General features: G+C 49.8%; 1 protein-coding gene across 4 annotated transcripts in view; it reads left to right on the top strand.

Annotated features, from left to right (window-relative positions):
• Positions 1 to 1,033: 1,033 nt before the first annotated feature.
• Positions 1,034 to 17,357, top strand: part of ARID1A (AT-rich interaction domain 1A) — a 61,979-nt gene continuing 45,655 nt past the window's right edge. For all 4 annotated transcript variants that reach the window (XM_074926403.1, XM_074926405.1, XM_074926404.1 and 1 more), the window contains exon 1: positions 1,034 to 2,450. In XM_074926403.1, coding sequence (XP_074782504.1) covers positions 1,296 to 2,450 — 1,155 coding nt within the window. In that variant the 5' untranslated portion in view covers positions 1,034 to 1,295. The remainder of the gene's footprint in view (positions 2,451 to 17,357) is intronic.

Raw genomic sequence — 17,357 nt, forward strand, 5'->3', positions numbered from 1 at the left:
TCTGGGCTTGAAACGGTTGCAGAAGAGCGTGGCCTAATTCCCAGTTCACCTCCTGACAGCTGGGGAGCTTCAGCACCGCGTTACCCTCTGCGATTGCCGGAGCGTCCCGGCCCGTTGCTCAACGTGTTGTGTCTAGACACGTTCAGGTGGTTTTGGTTCTCCCCATCCCGCCGCCCCGAGGGAGCTCCTGGTTCAGTGCCCACTGCCCTCGCCTTGGCAGGAGCGGGAACCGGACTTTCTTGGATGTCCGTGTGTGCAGTTATAGTCCTGGCGCCTCGCCAACGCCTTTTCCAGAGGGACACGACCAGCGGAGAGGAAATGACAACCGCTAACAGTTTTGCAAAGGCTAATTCTAAATGGAATTTCTAGGGACAAAGAAGAGGCGCTTCCTTAACCCACGGGCCCGTCTCTCCGCCGAAACCCCCGAGCCGGCGGCCGCCCTCCTCTCTCCCGGGCTCACCCCGCTGCGGGACGTCGTCCGGTTTCCCCGGGAAGCGCCGCGGCCAGGTAAGAGAGGCCGCTGCCCCCCCACGCCCCCAGCGCCCCCAGCTCCCCCGCGCCTCGCTCGCCTCCCCCCGGCCCCCCCCCCCCAACCTCCCGGCCCGCCGCCGGGGCTCGGCGGCCGCGCTCGGCTCCGCGGATCCGCTGCGGGTTTTGCGTGCGGCAGCCTCCGCCGCGCCGAGCCGCCAGCGGCCGGGGCCGGCCCGCTCCTCCTTTGTGACGGGGGGGAGGCTCCCGTCCGGGCCGCGCTCCGCTCCGCTCCGGGTTTGGCAGGCGGCCGCGGCGCTGGGTAAAATGGCAGTGCTGAGCCTCGTGTCGGAGTGAGCCCCACTCGGCGGACCAGAGTCGGGAGCTGCCGCTCGGCTCGCCCAGCCCGGCCCCGCCGCCGCTCGGCCCGGCTCCGGGGACGGCGCCCGCCCGCCCGCCGTGTCCCCCCTCCCTCCCTCCCGCCTCTCCCGCACCGGGAGCCCCGTCCCGGGTCCCCCCCCCCTCACCCCCCCCCCCCCCCCCTCCTCCTCCTTCCCCCCCACTCCCTCCTCCTCCCCTTTCTCCGCCGGCTGCAACCGAGGAGGTACAGCGGGGCCAGGCCCCGGGAAGCCCAGCCCAGCGGAGCCCTCCCCGCCTCGCCAACCAGGCCGGGGGGGAATGAGCCCCCGCTGCCCTGAAGAGCCCGCCGCCGCCTGAGCGGGGAGCAGCAGAGCAGCGAGGCCTCACGCCGGCCGGCCAGGCAGGGAGCAGCTCGGGGGGGACCGGTCCGGGGGGGGGGTGGCTGGGTGGGGAGGGAGGGGGGGATCATGGCTGCTCAGGTCGCCCCCGCCGCCGCCAGCAGCCTGGGCGCCCCGGCTCCATCCGAGCTGAAGAAAGCGGAGGCGCAGCAGCGGGATTGTCCCCCGGAGGAGGCGGGGGGTGAGGCGGCGGCGGAGCGCGGCGGCGGCGAGAAGCAGGCGGAGAGCGAGGGCCCCACGGGGAAGGAGCTGCAGGACGGGGCCGAGAGCAACGGAGGGGGCGCAGGGGCCGAGTCCGACCTGAAGAGCTCGAACGGGAACCCGGGCCCCAGGCCCGCCGCTGCCGCCGCCACCCTGAACAATAACCTCCCGGAGCCGCCCGGTGGCGGCGGCAGCAGCGACGGGGTGGGGGCGCCGCAGCAGCAGCAGCCGCCGCAGCAGCCTCCCCCTTCCCACCCGGCCGCCTTGCCCCCGCCAGCCTACGGCTTCGGGCAGCCCTACGGCCGGGGCGCCCAGGCTGCTGCCGCCGCCGCCGCCGCTGCGGCCGCCGCCGCTGCCTTCCACCAACATGGCGGACAACAAAGCCCTGGCATGGCAGCGCTGCAGAGCGGGGGCCTGGAGCAGTCCTACCCGGGGCCGGCGGGAGCCCCCGCGGGGCCGCCCCCTCCCCAGAACTCGCACGGCGGCGCCGAGCACGGCTTCCCCAACCACCAGTACAACTCCTACTATGCGGCCGGGGCCGGGCGCAGCGCCGGCTCCTACCCGCCTCCCCCCCAGGCCTACGCCCTGAGCTCCCCCCGGGGCAGCGCGCAGAGCTCCGCTCCGCCGGCCGCCGGCGCCAAGTCCCCCGCCGCCGCCGCCTTCCAGCAGCAGCAGCAGCGCTTCGGGGTCATGGGGCCCTCGGCCGCCGGCGGCGCAGGAGGAGGGGGCGCCACCCCGCAGCCCACGGCCACCCCCACCCTCAACCAGCTCCTCACCTCCCCCAGCTCCGCCCGCGGCTACCAGGGGTACCCCGGGGGCGACTATAGCGGCGGGCCGCAGGACGGGGGAGCCGCCGCCAAGGGCCCGGCCGCAGCGGAGATGGTCTCGCAGTACGGCGGGGGCAACAGCCAGGGCTGGGCCGCGGCGGCCGGCGGGGCCCCGCCGAGGAGCCACCACGCGCCCATGAGCCCCGGGAGCAGCGGCGGCGGCGGCGGCGGACAGTCCCTCGGCAGGAGCCAGCAGGTAACGGCGGGGCCGCGTGGGGCGGGCGGGCGGCGCGCCGGGGCTGGGGGGGGGGGGGGCGGTGGTGGCGGTGGCGGTGGGGGACACGGGGACGGGAGCGGGGGGACGGGACCGGGCCGGGGGCGGCGGGGGGCCCGGGGGGGGGGTGTGGGGGGGTGACGGCGCCTCTCCCGCGGGTTCCCCCCGCCGGGCCGGCGCTGCCGGGGAGCTGCCATTGTCTGTGCCTGCTCGCTCGCTCTAAAATGGCTGCCTCGCCGCCTTCCCTTCCTCCCTCCCCAGCCTTTGTGCGGGGCTCCCGGCGAGCGGCCGCCGTCCTCCCCGCCGCCCCGGCCCGCTCCGGGGAGCTCCCGGCGGGGGAGCGGGTCGGCCGCCCCCGGCGGAGGGCGGCGAGGGGCAGGCGAGGCCGGGCGCGGTGGGGCCAGGGGCTGCGGGCGGGCCCGCCCGGGCCAACGCGTGGCCCCGGCAGCGCCGCCGCCGCCATCCGCGCCGCCGCCCCGGCCCCGCCGCCCGGCTCCCCTCGGCCGCCCCGGCGGGCCCCGGCCCGGGGGGTCCGCACCCCTCGGCGGGGACCGGCGAGGGCCGCCCGGGCGGCCGCAGCTCGGCCGGGCCGGTCGGGGCCATCTTCCCCGCCGGGCGGCCCGGTGGGCCGTGGGCCGGGGCCTGTGGCTGGGAGCGCTGGTAAACAGCTCGGCGATGGGAGCAGTGAGTGCAGATCGCTTTGGTTTGGGATTTGAATTATGGAGGTAAAATCCTTCTGTCAAAGCCAGGAGACAGTTGGTCTTAGGTTGACATCCTATCTGTGATCTGATTGGCTCCCCATCTCCTGCTCTTGGCCATTTATAATTGCCTCTGATGTAATGGTACAACAATCCTGATGAGCTCATAAACTTTTACACTCGGCTTTTCTGCCAGCCCCGGACCCACGGCAGCCCCGGCGCTCCGCTCGCTGCCTCCTCCTCGTCCCCCCTCGCCGGAACCGGCCGTGACCTTGAGGCGGTTGGGTGGCAGCCCCGCATCGGCGGGAGCAGGAGCCCCAGACAGCCTGCCCTTGTTGCATTGTGCCTGAAACAAAAGAGGAGGCGATGGCATTTTGTTTGTACCTTGGGTTTATTTTGCTTGTGATGTTTTATGCAGCCTGGAATAGAGTCTGTGTTGTCGGAACAGTGGCAGGGCTGCTCTGCACAATGGGCTTGCTGTTTATTTTGGTTATGTGACTTTCCCTTTGGTATAAATGATTTCTTTGATGGATCTGAGGATGCGTTTGTTCCTGGCTAATTTTGGCCCTTTTCAAAACTGGGGCTGTTTGGATTCTTTATTAGATGGAGAATGTTGGGGGTTTCTGAGGTATGTTACAGCCTTAAGAAGGAGAAAAAAAACCCAGACAACAAAACAATCAAATCCAAACTTGTGGCTGAAGCACTGAAAATGGTGAATTATCAACGTACGTTCAATAGAGCTCTAATACAGGACAGGCCTGAGCCTCTAGCTGTATGTCTTAGGGCACATTTTGTCTTATTTTGAGGAAGCACTGATGTTTCTCCTTCCCCCCTGTAAATAAAGGGACTTATTGCAGACGTTCAGGTGCTGATTGTGGTCAGACTCAGTAGCGTCACAAATCTTTGCTTTCCAGAGGAGTGAAAATAGGAGGAACAAGCCTGTGAATTATGTTTATTGTTGTATGTGTAGAATTACCTGTTTGCTGGAAATATGGATGGCCAGAAAACGTGCAGAGGAGAAGGCAGTACAGCGTACGCATCAGACATTTTAGATACAGGGAAAAGAGGTGCTGGTATCTAATATCTGAAAAACTTGATTAAAACCAGGTTGCTTTCTGTGTTTAGACATGCATCTCCAAGGCCCGCCGTGGCCTCGTGCAGGACTGACAGACTTCCCTTTTCATTCTGTGTACTTTGCTCTAACTTCAGGCCCTGGGTCGGAGACATTTGATACCGCGTGGTGTGACATGCAGCCTCCAGAGTTTCCCTTCTTGCTCAGTACCTCTCTTGTGTCGATCCAAAAACTGCTTAATTTTGGTTCCCTTGATTACCAAAGGCAACGTCTCCAGCGTCTTGAATTACTTAATTGTCTTTTCTGTCAGATTGAACTAGTGCTCTCTAAGAGAGTGGATCTTATCTCTGCTGTGGTCATCAAACTGTCCAAGGGTAACTGGTAGCGAGTATTCGATTATCCTCAGTGAAGATTTCAGCTCCTCAGGTGTATGTTCACGTACACCTGCGGTACATTTGGACAAGTGTCACGGGCGTGAGGGTGTTTACTTGAAGGTACTTTTTGTATCCTGAAAAATTTCAATTTAGATAAAATGTGTGCTAAAATACAGTGTCAGATTGAACTTTACAAGCAGGTATTTTACTACAGCACGTATCTGACAAAAGTGTACTTTGTCAGCATTCTGATATGAATTTGTAAAAGAAGCTTATTTTGTCTTGGAGAGTGAACTTAGAATTGCTGATATACAGTGTATTAGTAATGTCTGAGTAACTAGTCCCATCAACTGGAATTATTAATGAAAGCTGTTCTGAGAATTAGGTGAACTTTTGGTAGTACAAATAGTGTATATAAAAAGTAAACCAACAACCCCCCCACCTGAAAACCAAACAACCCCCTCAAAATCCTTTCTGTGCCAAGGATTATTGGACTCACTGACAGTTCTTTTTTTTTTTCTGATGGAAAAAGGACAGACTTATCTCGCACAATGAAAAAAGGCTCCATGTCATCTGTGCTGCCCACAAGAAATAGTTGATTAATAATAATACTCCAGTCCTAAATTACAGCCTCCTTACCCTGTGTGTTCTGTTAAATTCCCTAGACTCCGAGAATTTAAAGCTTTGTGTCTTTTCTTTGTCTTGTACAGTGATGAACAGAGTGGGTTGATGAACCTAACTTCTGAGAAACTCTGGGAGAGCGAGAGGAGAATATAACTCATCTGACCAAGCACTAGACAGAGAAGCATCTCTTGGTGCAGGCTTGGAGGAGAAGATGTGGGAAGAGTGTGAGGTTCCTCCGCTCGGGAATCCTTGGGATAGTAAACCTCAGGTTTTGGGGACAGGAAGCAGGACGATGGAGAAAAGAGAAACGCCTTTAATTCTTGATACTTTTTAGGATTTATGAATGATGCCATAAGGAGAGTTTCATCACATTGCTCATCAAGAAAGGCGAAGTAATTTCTGACGTGAAAGTTGTTTGGGTGGAATGTTTCCTGTAATAAAATGAGAGTAGAGTCACTCGCACAGAGGTAGGCTCTGGTCTGTGGCCCTCGTGGACACCTTTGCTGCTGGCTGGTCCTGGGAAGGTGGTGCTGAGCGGGAGCCCCCGGGAAGGCCGGCGTGCTCCACGTTTGTCGGGACTGCAGCAGAGGACTTTGCTGCTTTTTTTTTTTTTTTTTTTTTTTCCTGATGACCTTTATAGCTGGGAAATGTGGAGTAGGATCAAGAGATCAGAATGGCTGTTTTACAGTGTGTGGGATGATAAATCTGTGGTTTTCTGTGGGAATGACTTGGAAGAAACCAGGCCAGGGATCTTAGTTTTCAATTTTTCCAGCTTAACCATGTATTTGTTTCCATCCCCCCCTTCCCTTCAGAGCGTGCAGCAGTTCTTAATAATACATTGGCTTTCCCAATGCCTTGGGACTTAAAGGAAACTGCTTAAGAGAAAGGACTTCCCTGCATTTAATAGATGGGCATTTCTCATGGTACAGCTTTTGCTACAGCAAACGATGTCTCCTGTAACGGGAGATGTCTTTGGATCACATTAAACATTGACATCTTGGATAACCTCTCCATAGGTGCACTGACATCTCTAGGCCTCTATTATAAGTTCAGCAAAGGCAGTTTAAAAATCGTATGTTAATAAAAAAATGCTTTTGGGCCTGTTGCCATACCATAGCTATTTTTTGTTGACTTAGATCTCAACTTTAGTAGCGAGTGAGGCATGAAAAATGTTGTTGGAAATATGTTTTTTTTAAACTAGATTGGCACCAAATGGCTCTGTGCTGCCAATGAGCTGTGATATCTTGGAATCGGAAATTGAGACCTGGCTCCTGTTGGCTTGTGTCGCAGGGTTTTTCCTTGCTTAGCATTGTAATGTTAGGAGCCCTTGAACTGCTCACAAGGTGTAGTACGCACTAGATCTTTCCAATAAAAAGGAGAGTGGGACATCTTCTTTTTCTGGGGTAGGGTTTGCCTCTGAATGAGTGATTATAGGCCTTGTCTGTTTTAGAAGAAGCAGGAAAATTGTGCTGGTTTAATTTTGTCCTTAAGAGCTGGTTAATTCTGGTGTAGACACTGAAGGTTTTACTGGCTTACCTTTTTGAATAGTCTGTACTAGTCTGAAGTAAACTAGGGGTTGCCTGATTCTCTTAAAATCTCTTGTTTTCTGAAATACCATCTCCTTGATGCTTTGTTTCAAGGTGACCAGCGTTTCCAGGCAGGATATCTGCAGGATACAGGACAGTAAACCTCATTTCTGACTCTCAGCTGGAGCTTTTTTTTCCCTGCCCTTATCACCACCAGTTTACTGGGAAACCTGCGACAAACCACACAGTTGTTCTGTAGTATTTTTTTCCTTGGTGTGAAATGGGGCTAGCAAGGCTTGCCTGCCTGCCTTTTACAAAGTATAAATGAAATGCTCTGTCAATCCTTGTTTATTATCTGGGCTAAGGGAGGGTTTCTACATACGGTCTCTCTTGTAATCATGTTGTTGGTTGCAAGACAGAAATGTGATTTCTGGAAGGTACATGTTTGACTTTCAGGCCTTTTTCTTTTTTTTTTTTTTTTTTTTCCTAGAATACTTACTGGTTTCCTAAAACTGCCCAGTTTAATTCCTTTTACCTGCTATAGCTTCTGTTTCCTGCAATGAAGAGGCAGAACCTCTTCCCTGTTCTGAAATAACATTAGAAACTGGGGTTGGGGAAGGCATGAGAATTGAATGTTCTGTTATACAGTTGTGTCTTACTGTTCTCATAAGCTTGGTATGTTCATACTACTTCAATTTTTCTGTAGTCATTACTACGTTGCAGAAGTATTACACGAGACCCTACTAAGGGTCTTGCATAAAGACCGCATTAAAAAACCCAGCAGCTTGCTTTCAGATAAACTAATGCCTAAAATCAGGCTAAATAGTGCAGCTGTTTGTTTTATCTGTTACCTCATATGCGACTTTTCCACCATTTTTCTTCCTGCTCTTTTCAAAGGAACACCACCAACTTGGAAATCCAGTTTTTACCCTATGAATCTGAATCTGTGATCTCGGTAATTAAAATATTAGAGGAGAAAGATGCCCTTTCCAGTTTTCACTCTTGTGTATTTGAAATTCTTTGTCTAGTCAGTTTGATTTCTTTTTTGAATTGCAACTCCTGTGTGATGGATTGCTCTGGGGAAAAGCTCATCAGCATGCCATTGCCCAATTCCTGCCAAGAATGTTTGAAACTCTCAAGTAGCAGCAGTAGCAAAGCAGAAACCAAAGGCAGGCAAGCGTAATTTGAGGGGGGAAATGAGAAAGAGAAGCTTGTCAGTATTTAACATTGCTGTACCGCTACTTGATTTTTCTTCTGGAAGGCTCCTTAAACCATCAGCAAGGATGCAAAATAATATCTCTGCTTTTGTTCTGCTGGAAAAAAAATAAAGGAAACATTTTTTTTTTTCCTGTGAAAAAATGTTTTTAAGGAAGAGTCCTGCAAAAGTTTTTCTGTCGTGCTGATTTAAAGAAGCTCAACCTCTAATTTAGCCGGAGGTTATGCATGTGCAGTGGTAAAACTATACTGGATGTCTGTTAGCCAAAGCCATAAATCTCCAGCCAGAAGTGAATGACAGGTGGGATTGGAGGAAAAAAGCAGTTTTCTTTGGCACGCTGGACCAAAACTGACACGCGTTCTGTCTGGGTCCCTGCTGTCCGCCTGTTCCTAGATGACATGAGAGGAGTTGATGCCTTTTTGTCTTTTGTTCTAGTGGCTGGAAAAGCAGAGAAGTTGGTCACCTGAAGAGAGACTCTGTGTACTTTCTGTGGGCTCAGGAAGAACATGCTGTGTTTATAAATCAATTCCAGTCAGAAATTAAATCATAATTATAAAATAAAATTCCAGTTGTAAGTTTAATATAATCTCTGCTGTACTGAGTGTATGCTTATCCTTCTTAAGGCTGAAATTCTGTAGAAACTAGTTTTCTACTAGTTTTCTACAGGCAGTCTTTCATTTTGCTGTGGTATGTAGAGGATGAACGCAAGATTTTAAGCTCTCGGTGAGTTTTTCAGCAGAAGCAGCTGAGATGCTGATGTGGGAACTGGCCAAGGTGAAGCCCTAGGGCTGGGACAGGGCAGAGAGTGGAATATAGGTCTTCTGAGTCTCATCCTCTGCTGTAAGTGTGAGACCATTTTTCCTCCCTATGTGGTTTTAGCTGAATATATTGTTAAGACCCTTTTAATGGAGTTCTGTGCTTAAAGAAGCAGCACCCAAGCCTGCCCTCAGAGGCTCGTAGAACGAAAGAAGCAGGGCTGGAACAGGAGTAGCTGCTTCTCTCAGGGCTGAGCTCATGTACATATTTTACCAGTTCCTGTAGTGTCTTGATCAGATGATAATATGTATTAACATATGGATGAGGGAGGGGTTCCCATCTCTTACTCTTTTTTTTCTGTGCACCTGCACTCCCAGTGTTAAAACTCAGCAATTCAGTCCTGCAACTTGAGCATTTTTGAGGTTTTTTTGGACTACGTCAAGAAGAGCGTTTCCAGGTTTGCCATGGTGTTCTTTCTGGAGTATTTCTGAGTTTAAATGACAGCTCAGTAAGTATTTACACAATGTGGGCATGAACTTTTTGTAGTGAAATGTAAAGGATGCTATACATAGTGATAGGTAAACTTAATAAAAGCTACTTCAGAATTTCTCAGCAAATAATTTTTTTTGCTTTGTATGTTCAGAGTAAAGTGATAACTGTAGCTAGAACATAATTTCTAATCGTGTTCTTTTTATTTTTGGGGGAGAAAAAAGGGACAGAAGTGGGTAGGAGCAAATAAAGAAGGGAGTGGGTTCATTCTGTAAATACAGTAAAGAGAGATTCCTTTATGGGAGGGTGAGAGAGTGGAGATAGAGAGCGTATGTGTTAATTCCTATGAAATTCCCGTGAAAAATCAGTTTGTGTAAATAACTCTGAAAAAGCTACTGCTCCATTACAGTTATTGGCATTTCATGCGATAACCAGCGTGTCGTTATTTCCTTAAGTTAGTGATAGTAATTGAAACTATTTCAAGGACAAATTCAATTGCTACTAACTTTATTTCCTTTTTTCCACCTTCTTTTCTTTTTTTAAACTTGAGTAACTCTCTCTTTCTCCTGGATAACTAGATTTATTCCCCAGCTGTCCCAAGAAACTACAAGTCAGAGGTGGGAAGTAGTGTTTAGAGAAGCTCTGGGGGACCCTGCTGCAGCCAGTGTCCCCTCTGCGTGGAGCAGACCCCTGCTGCTCGCCCCTGCCGTGGGCTGGCCTCGTGTTCTGTGGGTGCATGTGGCCACGTGGCGAATTGCAGGGGACCGAAGAACACTTGTATGTTTTTGGTGGGATTTGATGGTGACGTCCTGGATGTGGCTGGGAGGAGAGAGCGTTTCGGTGGTCACCGGTGTCATACTGTGACCTGAGATAGCTGTGACTTTCCATCCTGAGAGATTCTGTGACTCTGCTCAAAGAGAAATTCTTGAAGTTTGGAGGACTCTGGAATTTCCCCCTGGGAAGAACTACTGGGTTAAACGAGTCCTTTTCCCCCTTCCACTCACTTGTGAAATTTCATTCAGGTTTGACTAAGAGAAACCCTGAAAATTACCATTTCCCTTCTGATGTCAGCACCGTTCTGGCACCCTGCCTGTGAATAACTGAACAGGAATGTTTTAAAACCTGCGCTCAGGCCACAACTACAGCTGCAGCTACACCTCCAGCCGCTGTGGTGGGAGACCTGCTCTGCCCCAGCTGGGGCTGAGACTGGTGATACGCTCGGACACCGCGGTGCATACCACGGCCAGCTCAAATGGTCAGCAGTGGGTTTGTACTGTCTCATCACTGTTAGTGTCCAGAGCAGTAGTTTTAGCAGTGTGAATACGGTCTGAGAAGCACAAGGCACGGAGAAAGGAGGGTACCTGCTCCGAAAACAGCCCTTCTAGTTTGGGTTTGCGGCCCTGAGTTTGATCCTTTTGGTGAGGAGAATGTGCGGTGTAGTCTGTGCTGCTGCAGACTCTTGCTGGTGGTTTGTAGCCTTGCATTGTCTTTCTAGGTGACTGTATTTTACTTGCTGAACAGAGGTTTGGATCTGAATTTGAAAGGTCAGCTAGCCTGCTGTCCTGCTTCAGGGCAGGATCAGCTCCACCTGAGAACAGGGCAGATGGTGATGGAGCTGCCTCAGTCTCTTTCAGTGCTTTGCTAACTTTAGTGCTGGACATTAGGAAAAATATTGCAGCTCTAGTCATCTTAATTGAGTATCTCTTGTCTTAGTTTCTCTGGGTATGGAGAACAGAGGCAAAAGTGTATGGTAAACCTGCTTTTGAATGTGTGGCTTTTTGCTGATCCCCTATTTCCTTGAGATAAACTTGCTAGTTAAATTGCAAAATATTTCCCTTTACTTCCAGATTACTGTGGTCGCTGGGGATGGCGTTGAAGGGATTGGACTGTCCTGCTTTGCCACCTGAACTTCTTCCAGGGTCCCGGAGCTGACTGGGCCCGCTTTGTGCTTCTCTGTATGGGATCCTTCCTGTAGGCTTTGGAGTTTCGTACTTCATAACAGTCTGATGATGGATTTAAAGTCCAAATAACTGTAGGACTATGCACCCTGTACAAGTTTAGGAGGAGAATCTGTTACTCATTAACTGTATGTAAATAATTAAACCAGTGCCAGTCTAGAGGTGGTCTTCCTTCAGACATACCCCTTGTGAAATTGTTTGAAGAAAAGTTCTTAATCTGTGCAGAAGATCCACTGAAACAGTGGAAGTGCTGGAGTTAATTAAAAGTTGATTTTTTTTTTTTTTTTTCCCCCCTTTTAAATATCTCTGACTTTGGACCTGGCATGGCTAATCAAGGAAAAGGCTTCCGCATTCAAGGCCAGTTTACTGAGCGTGATCACGTGTCTCCAGAAACTGCCTTTTTGTTGTGCTGTGGCTGCACGTGTTGAGTCAGGGTCTGAGGAGTACTAGAGTCCTGCCCTTCAGGCTGGGGTAGCTGTGTAGGTGGGGGGTTTATTTTGTTATTTAAAAAAAAAACCCAACAAACTCCTTTGCTTACTGTTGCGTGGGGGCTTGTGGTAATTATAGTGCTTTGGATCCCCTGGAAAGGGTTCAGGGCAGCTGCTGCATAGAACAGATTTGAAACTTTTTTTTTTTTTTTAAATGGTGTGTGGATAATTGGACACTGTTATGATTGGAAGCATTTAAGTATCAGAGTATCTCCTAGTCTATCAGTTCATCGTGATACACCAGCGAGGCTAGTATGAGCAGTTGTCCGTGTCTCAGAAGCCTTTCCTTGCCTCCGCACCCTGCAGCTGGGTGCATGGGAAATCTTCACAGTAGGTGCTCAGAGCCCTGTGTCTCAAAATAAGGGTAATGCTGTAACTCCTAGATCATAGTTTCTCTCTGGACATGGGGTTATGCCCAGAACAGTTTTCTTTGTTTTTTTCCAGAAGTCATCGTGCTGGCAATGTTGTTTCTAGCTGCCTGTGGGCAGAATGTGGCTCCCCTGGAATAGGGCATGTTAGTGGGGAAGGGACTTGCAGGGAATGAGTGTGCTAATTCCTGATGAGGGTTTGTAATAGAAAGGGCGTAAAAAACGCTCTTACTCAAAATCGTGCTCTGGAGGAGAAGCAAAATGCCTGGCTCTCTACTCTTGGATGTGCAGGAGAGACCAACAGACCCATCCCAAATTATCCTACCTGCCTGTATTTTAAAGATATTTCTAAAGCACCTTCTCAGGCCTTCCCTCTTTGGTTCACAAGGCATGGCAGTGTTGCAGAAGCTTGTTTCCACGTTAATTGTGATTGATTACCTTGCAATCTAGGACAAGATTTCCTTTGAAAAGCTATATGCCGATTTGGTGTCAGGAATTAAAATCAGATGAAGTGATTAGTGTTCTATGAAATATCCCAGAGCAATTGAGTGCTCTTCAGCTTTCAACTGTGTTTTGGCCCTTAACCCTTGCCTCCCTTCTCCTTCTCTGGAGCAAGGTGCTCAATCTGTCGTCCGCACGCTCAGGCAAATAACTCCTTAGGCGTATTGTGTCAGGAGATTGTGGTATAATTTGCTGCTGAGCTTCGGAGTGTAGATTTACTGGCTTTAATGATGAATGCAGAGTGTGTTGAAGTGCACTGTGTCAAGGCAACAGTGATACTTGTACTGAATGGTGAACATGTATTAAGGTTAGCTTTAAATCTGATCACTCTGTAAATGGCAATAAACTGTTCAGAGTTGTCACTGCTGTCAAGGTACAGTCATGTCTCATCTTCCTTTTCTCATATGAGTTGTCTTACAGTTTCTTGTTATACCTGTTCCTGAAACCAGTGAAGACTTTGCAGCGTTGGCTGTTCCTCCTCCCCCCATGGCATTGGCACAGTTATGAATTTTTGTGTCTTCTCACCAGCTGCCAGCACGCACTCCTTTTAACTTGCTAAGCAACTCTTCACATTGTTCATTTTGCTTTAAAAGAAAGCTGGGTTTTTCTGGATGTAGATGAAATAAAAGCCCAAGGACAGAAGTGGGGGCAGTGGACCCAGGCTTCAAAAATCACTCTAACCAAAGGCTGGTGGGCTTTTTTTTTCTTAATCATTTTTAAATAACAATGACCTTGTGTCACTGTGGGGCTGGGATTCGTGTTGGACTTGCCAAGTGTAACAAACCTGAATCACGACAGCGTTGGCTTGGTGAAGGCTCTAGTAGTGTGTCTTCACTGCTGTCTGGGAGCTGGCTTGGCTGCAGCTCCGAGTTTCTTGCCTACGTAGTCTTTTCATCTCCCCCAACCTCCTCTGCTCTTACCAACGCAGGCATGACAGCAGCTCTGCTTTCTGGATGCAAATAGATCATTTGGGTATAAATACTGGAGATTGGTTGTTACTTGCTATAAAGTTACCGAGTGCATCCTTGGTAAATGCAGATGGTAACTTGTCATTACTGCAATTTTAAATATTTTTGGTTCCATGGAACTGAAGTGGAGCCTTGAAGGCTGAATTTTAAGGCTAAAATAAGAGAAGGCTCAATAAAATCCACAAAAATAGCATCTGAATTTGTCAGCTGCTGTAATGAGAAGGGGAATAACTTTTCTTCTTCCTATTAGGAAAACAAAGCTTTGTTACCTTGAGTCGTGTTGGGTCCCTGCTATAAAATGCTGTGGCGGGATCAGGAGGGATGGACAGGGTTTAAGATGTACTAAGTTGCTTCCTAATGAGGTGACACCCGGGCTAACCCTAGTGCAGTGCAAAATGTGCTGTGAAGGTCAGCTGCCACCCTGTAACTGAGGTATGTTTGAGATACTCTTGATGTAATTAGCAGATCATTACCCCAGGCTGGGGTAAGGGTGTGCCTTTGGGCAATTCCAGCTGGCTGATCCCTGTTACCCCATGGAAGAGCAGAGGTGACTTCCACCACTGAACTGTGAGTTTGAAGTGAGGTCTGGGAGGCAAGGGTGATGGAGCACGGAGTTTTGTGCTGACTTAGACTGACATTGCCTGTCTCTTCCGCAGATTAATTCCAAAACTCAGATTTCTTGGATGATTTTCATCTTCCTTTATTTAAAAACGTGTATAATGCAACATAAATTCAGTTATTCTGTAGAAGCAAGGGAGAGCCTGCGTGATTCTGAAATGTGGCTTGTAGAGACTACAGGCCCCGACATGCAGCTCTTATTAAAGCAGGCAGCTGCTCTGGACAAGATGGAGCTCTGCACACTGAGATGAGGTAGTGTCCGACAGCTGTACCTCTCTCTTAGGATGAGCGGGGCTGCGTCCTCCTCCATCTTAGTGTTGTGTGCAGGAGGAGAGTTGGGACGGCTGGAGACCTGTCGTGTTACAGAGCCCCGACCTGATCTGGAGATGTCTCTGGGCCGTGCCCTTCCCAACCTGGCATGGTTAGAGGTCATGGGAATTTGCCTGTCCAGTTGAGTCTGTTCAGCCACCATTTATTCTGGTGTAAAATGAGACAAATTTGCAAAGTGATGAGATATTCAAATACAGATTGAGCTTTCAGACAGACACAAGTGGGTAGAAACCTGCAATGCTGCATTTTACGGATGAAGAGCTAGCAAGAAATTGTTTTTAGAAAGGTTGGAGGCTATGCTGGAGGTGCCTTATCAACTCTTGAGTGTGCACTGGGACCCATCGGATTTCTGTGCAGCAAGGGCTTTTAATGAATTGATAAAACTGGCTTTGTTCTGGAAAGTGAGCTCTGGTGAGCCTCTTGCCTTTCTTCAGGCCTAAAGTTTTGGAAGATGTCCACCGTGTTCGGTAGCGAAAGACATCTGTCCACGAGATCAGTATTGCCAGTTTGAAAGGAAACGGCTTACGAACAATTAGCTGGATGACTGAAGTTTGCCACAGGTTGCAGTTATCTGTGTATTTACAGGGCTTCTGGAGCCCTTTCAGGTTTTCAGTGGTGCTTAGTACAAATATTTTGCATCTTGCGAGCGATCTAGAACAGCTGCTCTCTTACTGATCGAAATTAGATCACTTAAGTAGTGGTGACACTTAATATAATTTGGCTCTTCCATCCTAGCCCTTCCTCCTCTTGCTTTTTTTTTTTTATGGCTTTCTCTTGGCCTGGTCCCATTTCTGTGGTACAGCATGAGCTTACTTGCTCCTTCTAGTGTGTAAGTAGGCCTGGAACGAAAATGCTGTAATGAGACACTTAACTGTCTTTTTGTTGACTTGCCTCCAGTTCATTAGAGCAGACGTAGGAGGTTGGCTAAACTTAAAGCCTGATTTAATATTCAGGAAGGAAGTTTCTTTCCATCTTAAAAGGAACACCACCTCATTACAACTATCACATGTTCCTTGGGATCATCTCCCATAGAGCTGAGACGCAGTTTTCTTTACATCTTGGTATTGCTTAGATTTTTGGGAGGAGTCAACAGTGGCACTTTGGAAATCGTGGGGCAAGTTGGTTGAATAATGTGCTTCTAAAGTGACTTGAAGTCTGTGAGTGGAGGGATAGCTAGTTACCTGATTATTTGGATAGGAGGACATTATATTTTCATCCTTAAATGTAGGTTGAAATTATCAGAGGTGTTAGAGATCATACTGCTTATCTAAATAGCAAACTGCTTAATCTGACTCCAGTTACCTGTGAAATGTCTGAAAATTTCATTAGTCTCCAGCTATTGGAAAAGAATCATAACCCTTTGTTAATGTTGACTGCATTTAATTCAGTAAATAGTGTTTGTCAGAATCTTCCTGCCATGTTAAAATAGCCATGCAAGTGGTTGTCGACTCCCGCTTCCCCATCAGTGTCTGTTTGATAAAGAAGGAACCGGTTGCCCAGCCACGACATCCGCTCTGGGCTGGCTTGTCAGATCGGGACAACGCGTGTCGTCCAGCCTGTCGCAGAGAGCGAGGTGAGCCCTGCCACGGGCAGGCTCAGCCGAGGCTTGGGCTGGTCTCTTCCTGCCGTTCAGAGCCCCTGCAAAGGCAGTACATTATGGTATTTTGAAACAACGTGGGTGTTTAGTCACATCATCAGTGTTGTGCTGGCAAAAGAGGGTTGGAGGGAGAGGGAAATGAATCCTCTGTTGCCTGATTTTCAGGTAGTAGAGGGTCTCTTGTGCTGCTCCCACAAGGATGTGCACCGAGGCTGCAGGCAGGAGAGGAGTCTGTGAGGAGCCTGGTTTGTGTCGCTTGTGCATCTCGGGAGGACGAGGGTACTGTGCGAGCCCGGCTGTGAGCAGGGTTCAGCCTGGTGCTGACTTTGCGTAAAAACAAAGCAGTTTTTACTCCTCTCCCAGGTCAGCCCGCCTCAGCGTTTACAGCATAAATCTAAAGTCAGGTTGTTTTGTACTACAGCTTTTCACAAGTCCAGAAAAACGTCCTCTTAACATGCATCTGCCTCTGAGTAGATTCTGAAGATCGCAGAAAACCGGTTGTGTGTTGTCTTTTAGATATGATAGTGGTTGAAATAATTGTATCGAGGGTCCTGAGAGATACCTGAATGATGTGGTGTGAGAAGCAGCGTGGCCGTATGTCAGAGAGAGCAACTCACCGAAGAAGGGAACTGAAATCTGGAGCCTCGATAAGCTGGATTTGTTGAATTTGGTAAAGAGGGCTTAAAGTCAGTCTGGGAAGGAGGATGAGATCAACAAATGCACCTTGTTTAAAACACAGGCAGACTTGGCACCTTCCCACCCTCCACCTTTTAAAAAATTGGAAAAACCCCAGAACCCTGCTTATACTTGGGCACAAACAATGTACCCCTGTTGGGTTATTTTCAGTGAGGGTTTGATGTGGGGCGCTCATTTCACTTCCCCACCAGATCACCTTCTTCTGATTGACTTCTTTCAGAAATAAAATGTTCTATAATGATACATCCTGTAAGCAAAACTCTGGTCAGTTTTAATCAATTTGAAGAGTATTAGTAAGAGTGGTGCTTAGGGAAGTCCTCTGAGATGTGTGAACTGGCCTCTTGCTGAGAAATGTTAATAGGGTAATTACTGAATTGTGTTTAGCCAGGGAGTTACAGTTCACAGTATAGCTGCTTGGAGAAAACTTACTCATCTTTTTTCCACTGGTAAAATTTAGTGTTCTGGATCTGGTGCCATAAATGTATAATCAAGGAAAGGAGCAACATTTAACAGGGCTGATTTTAAGTTTACAGGAGCTCCAAATAACTCTTGGTTAGAAGCAGGTGACCAAGGTAATTTAGAAAATGTCCCGTTTTCCTTTTGTGTGTAG

This window comes from Athene noctua, chromosome 24 (genome assembly GCF_965140245.1).
Source record: "Athene noctua chromosome 24, bAthNoc1.hap1.1, whole genome shotgun sequence".
In the NCBI taxonomy this organism is placed as follows: Eukaryota; Metazoa; Chordata; class Aves; order Strigiformes; family Strigidae; genus Athene; species Athene noctua.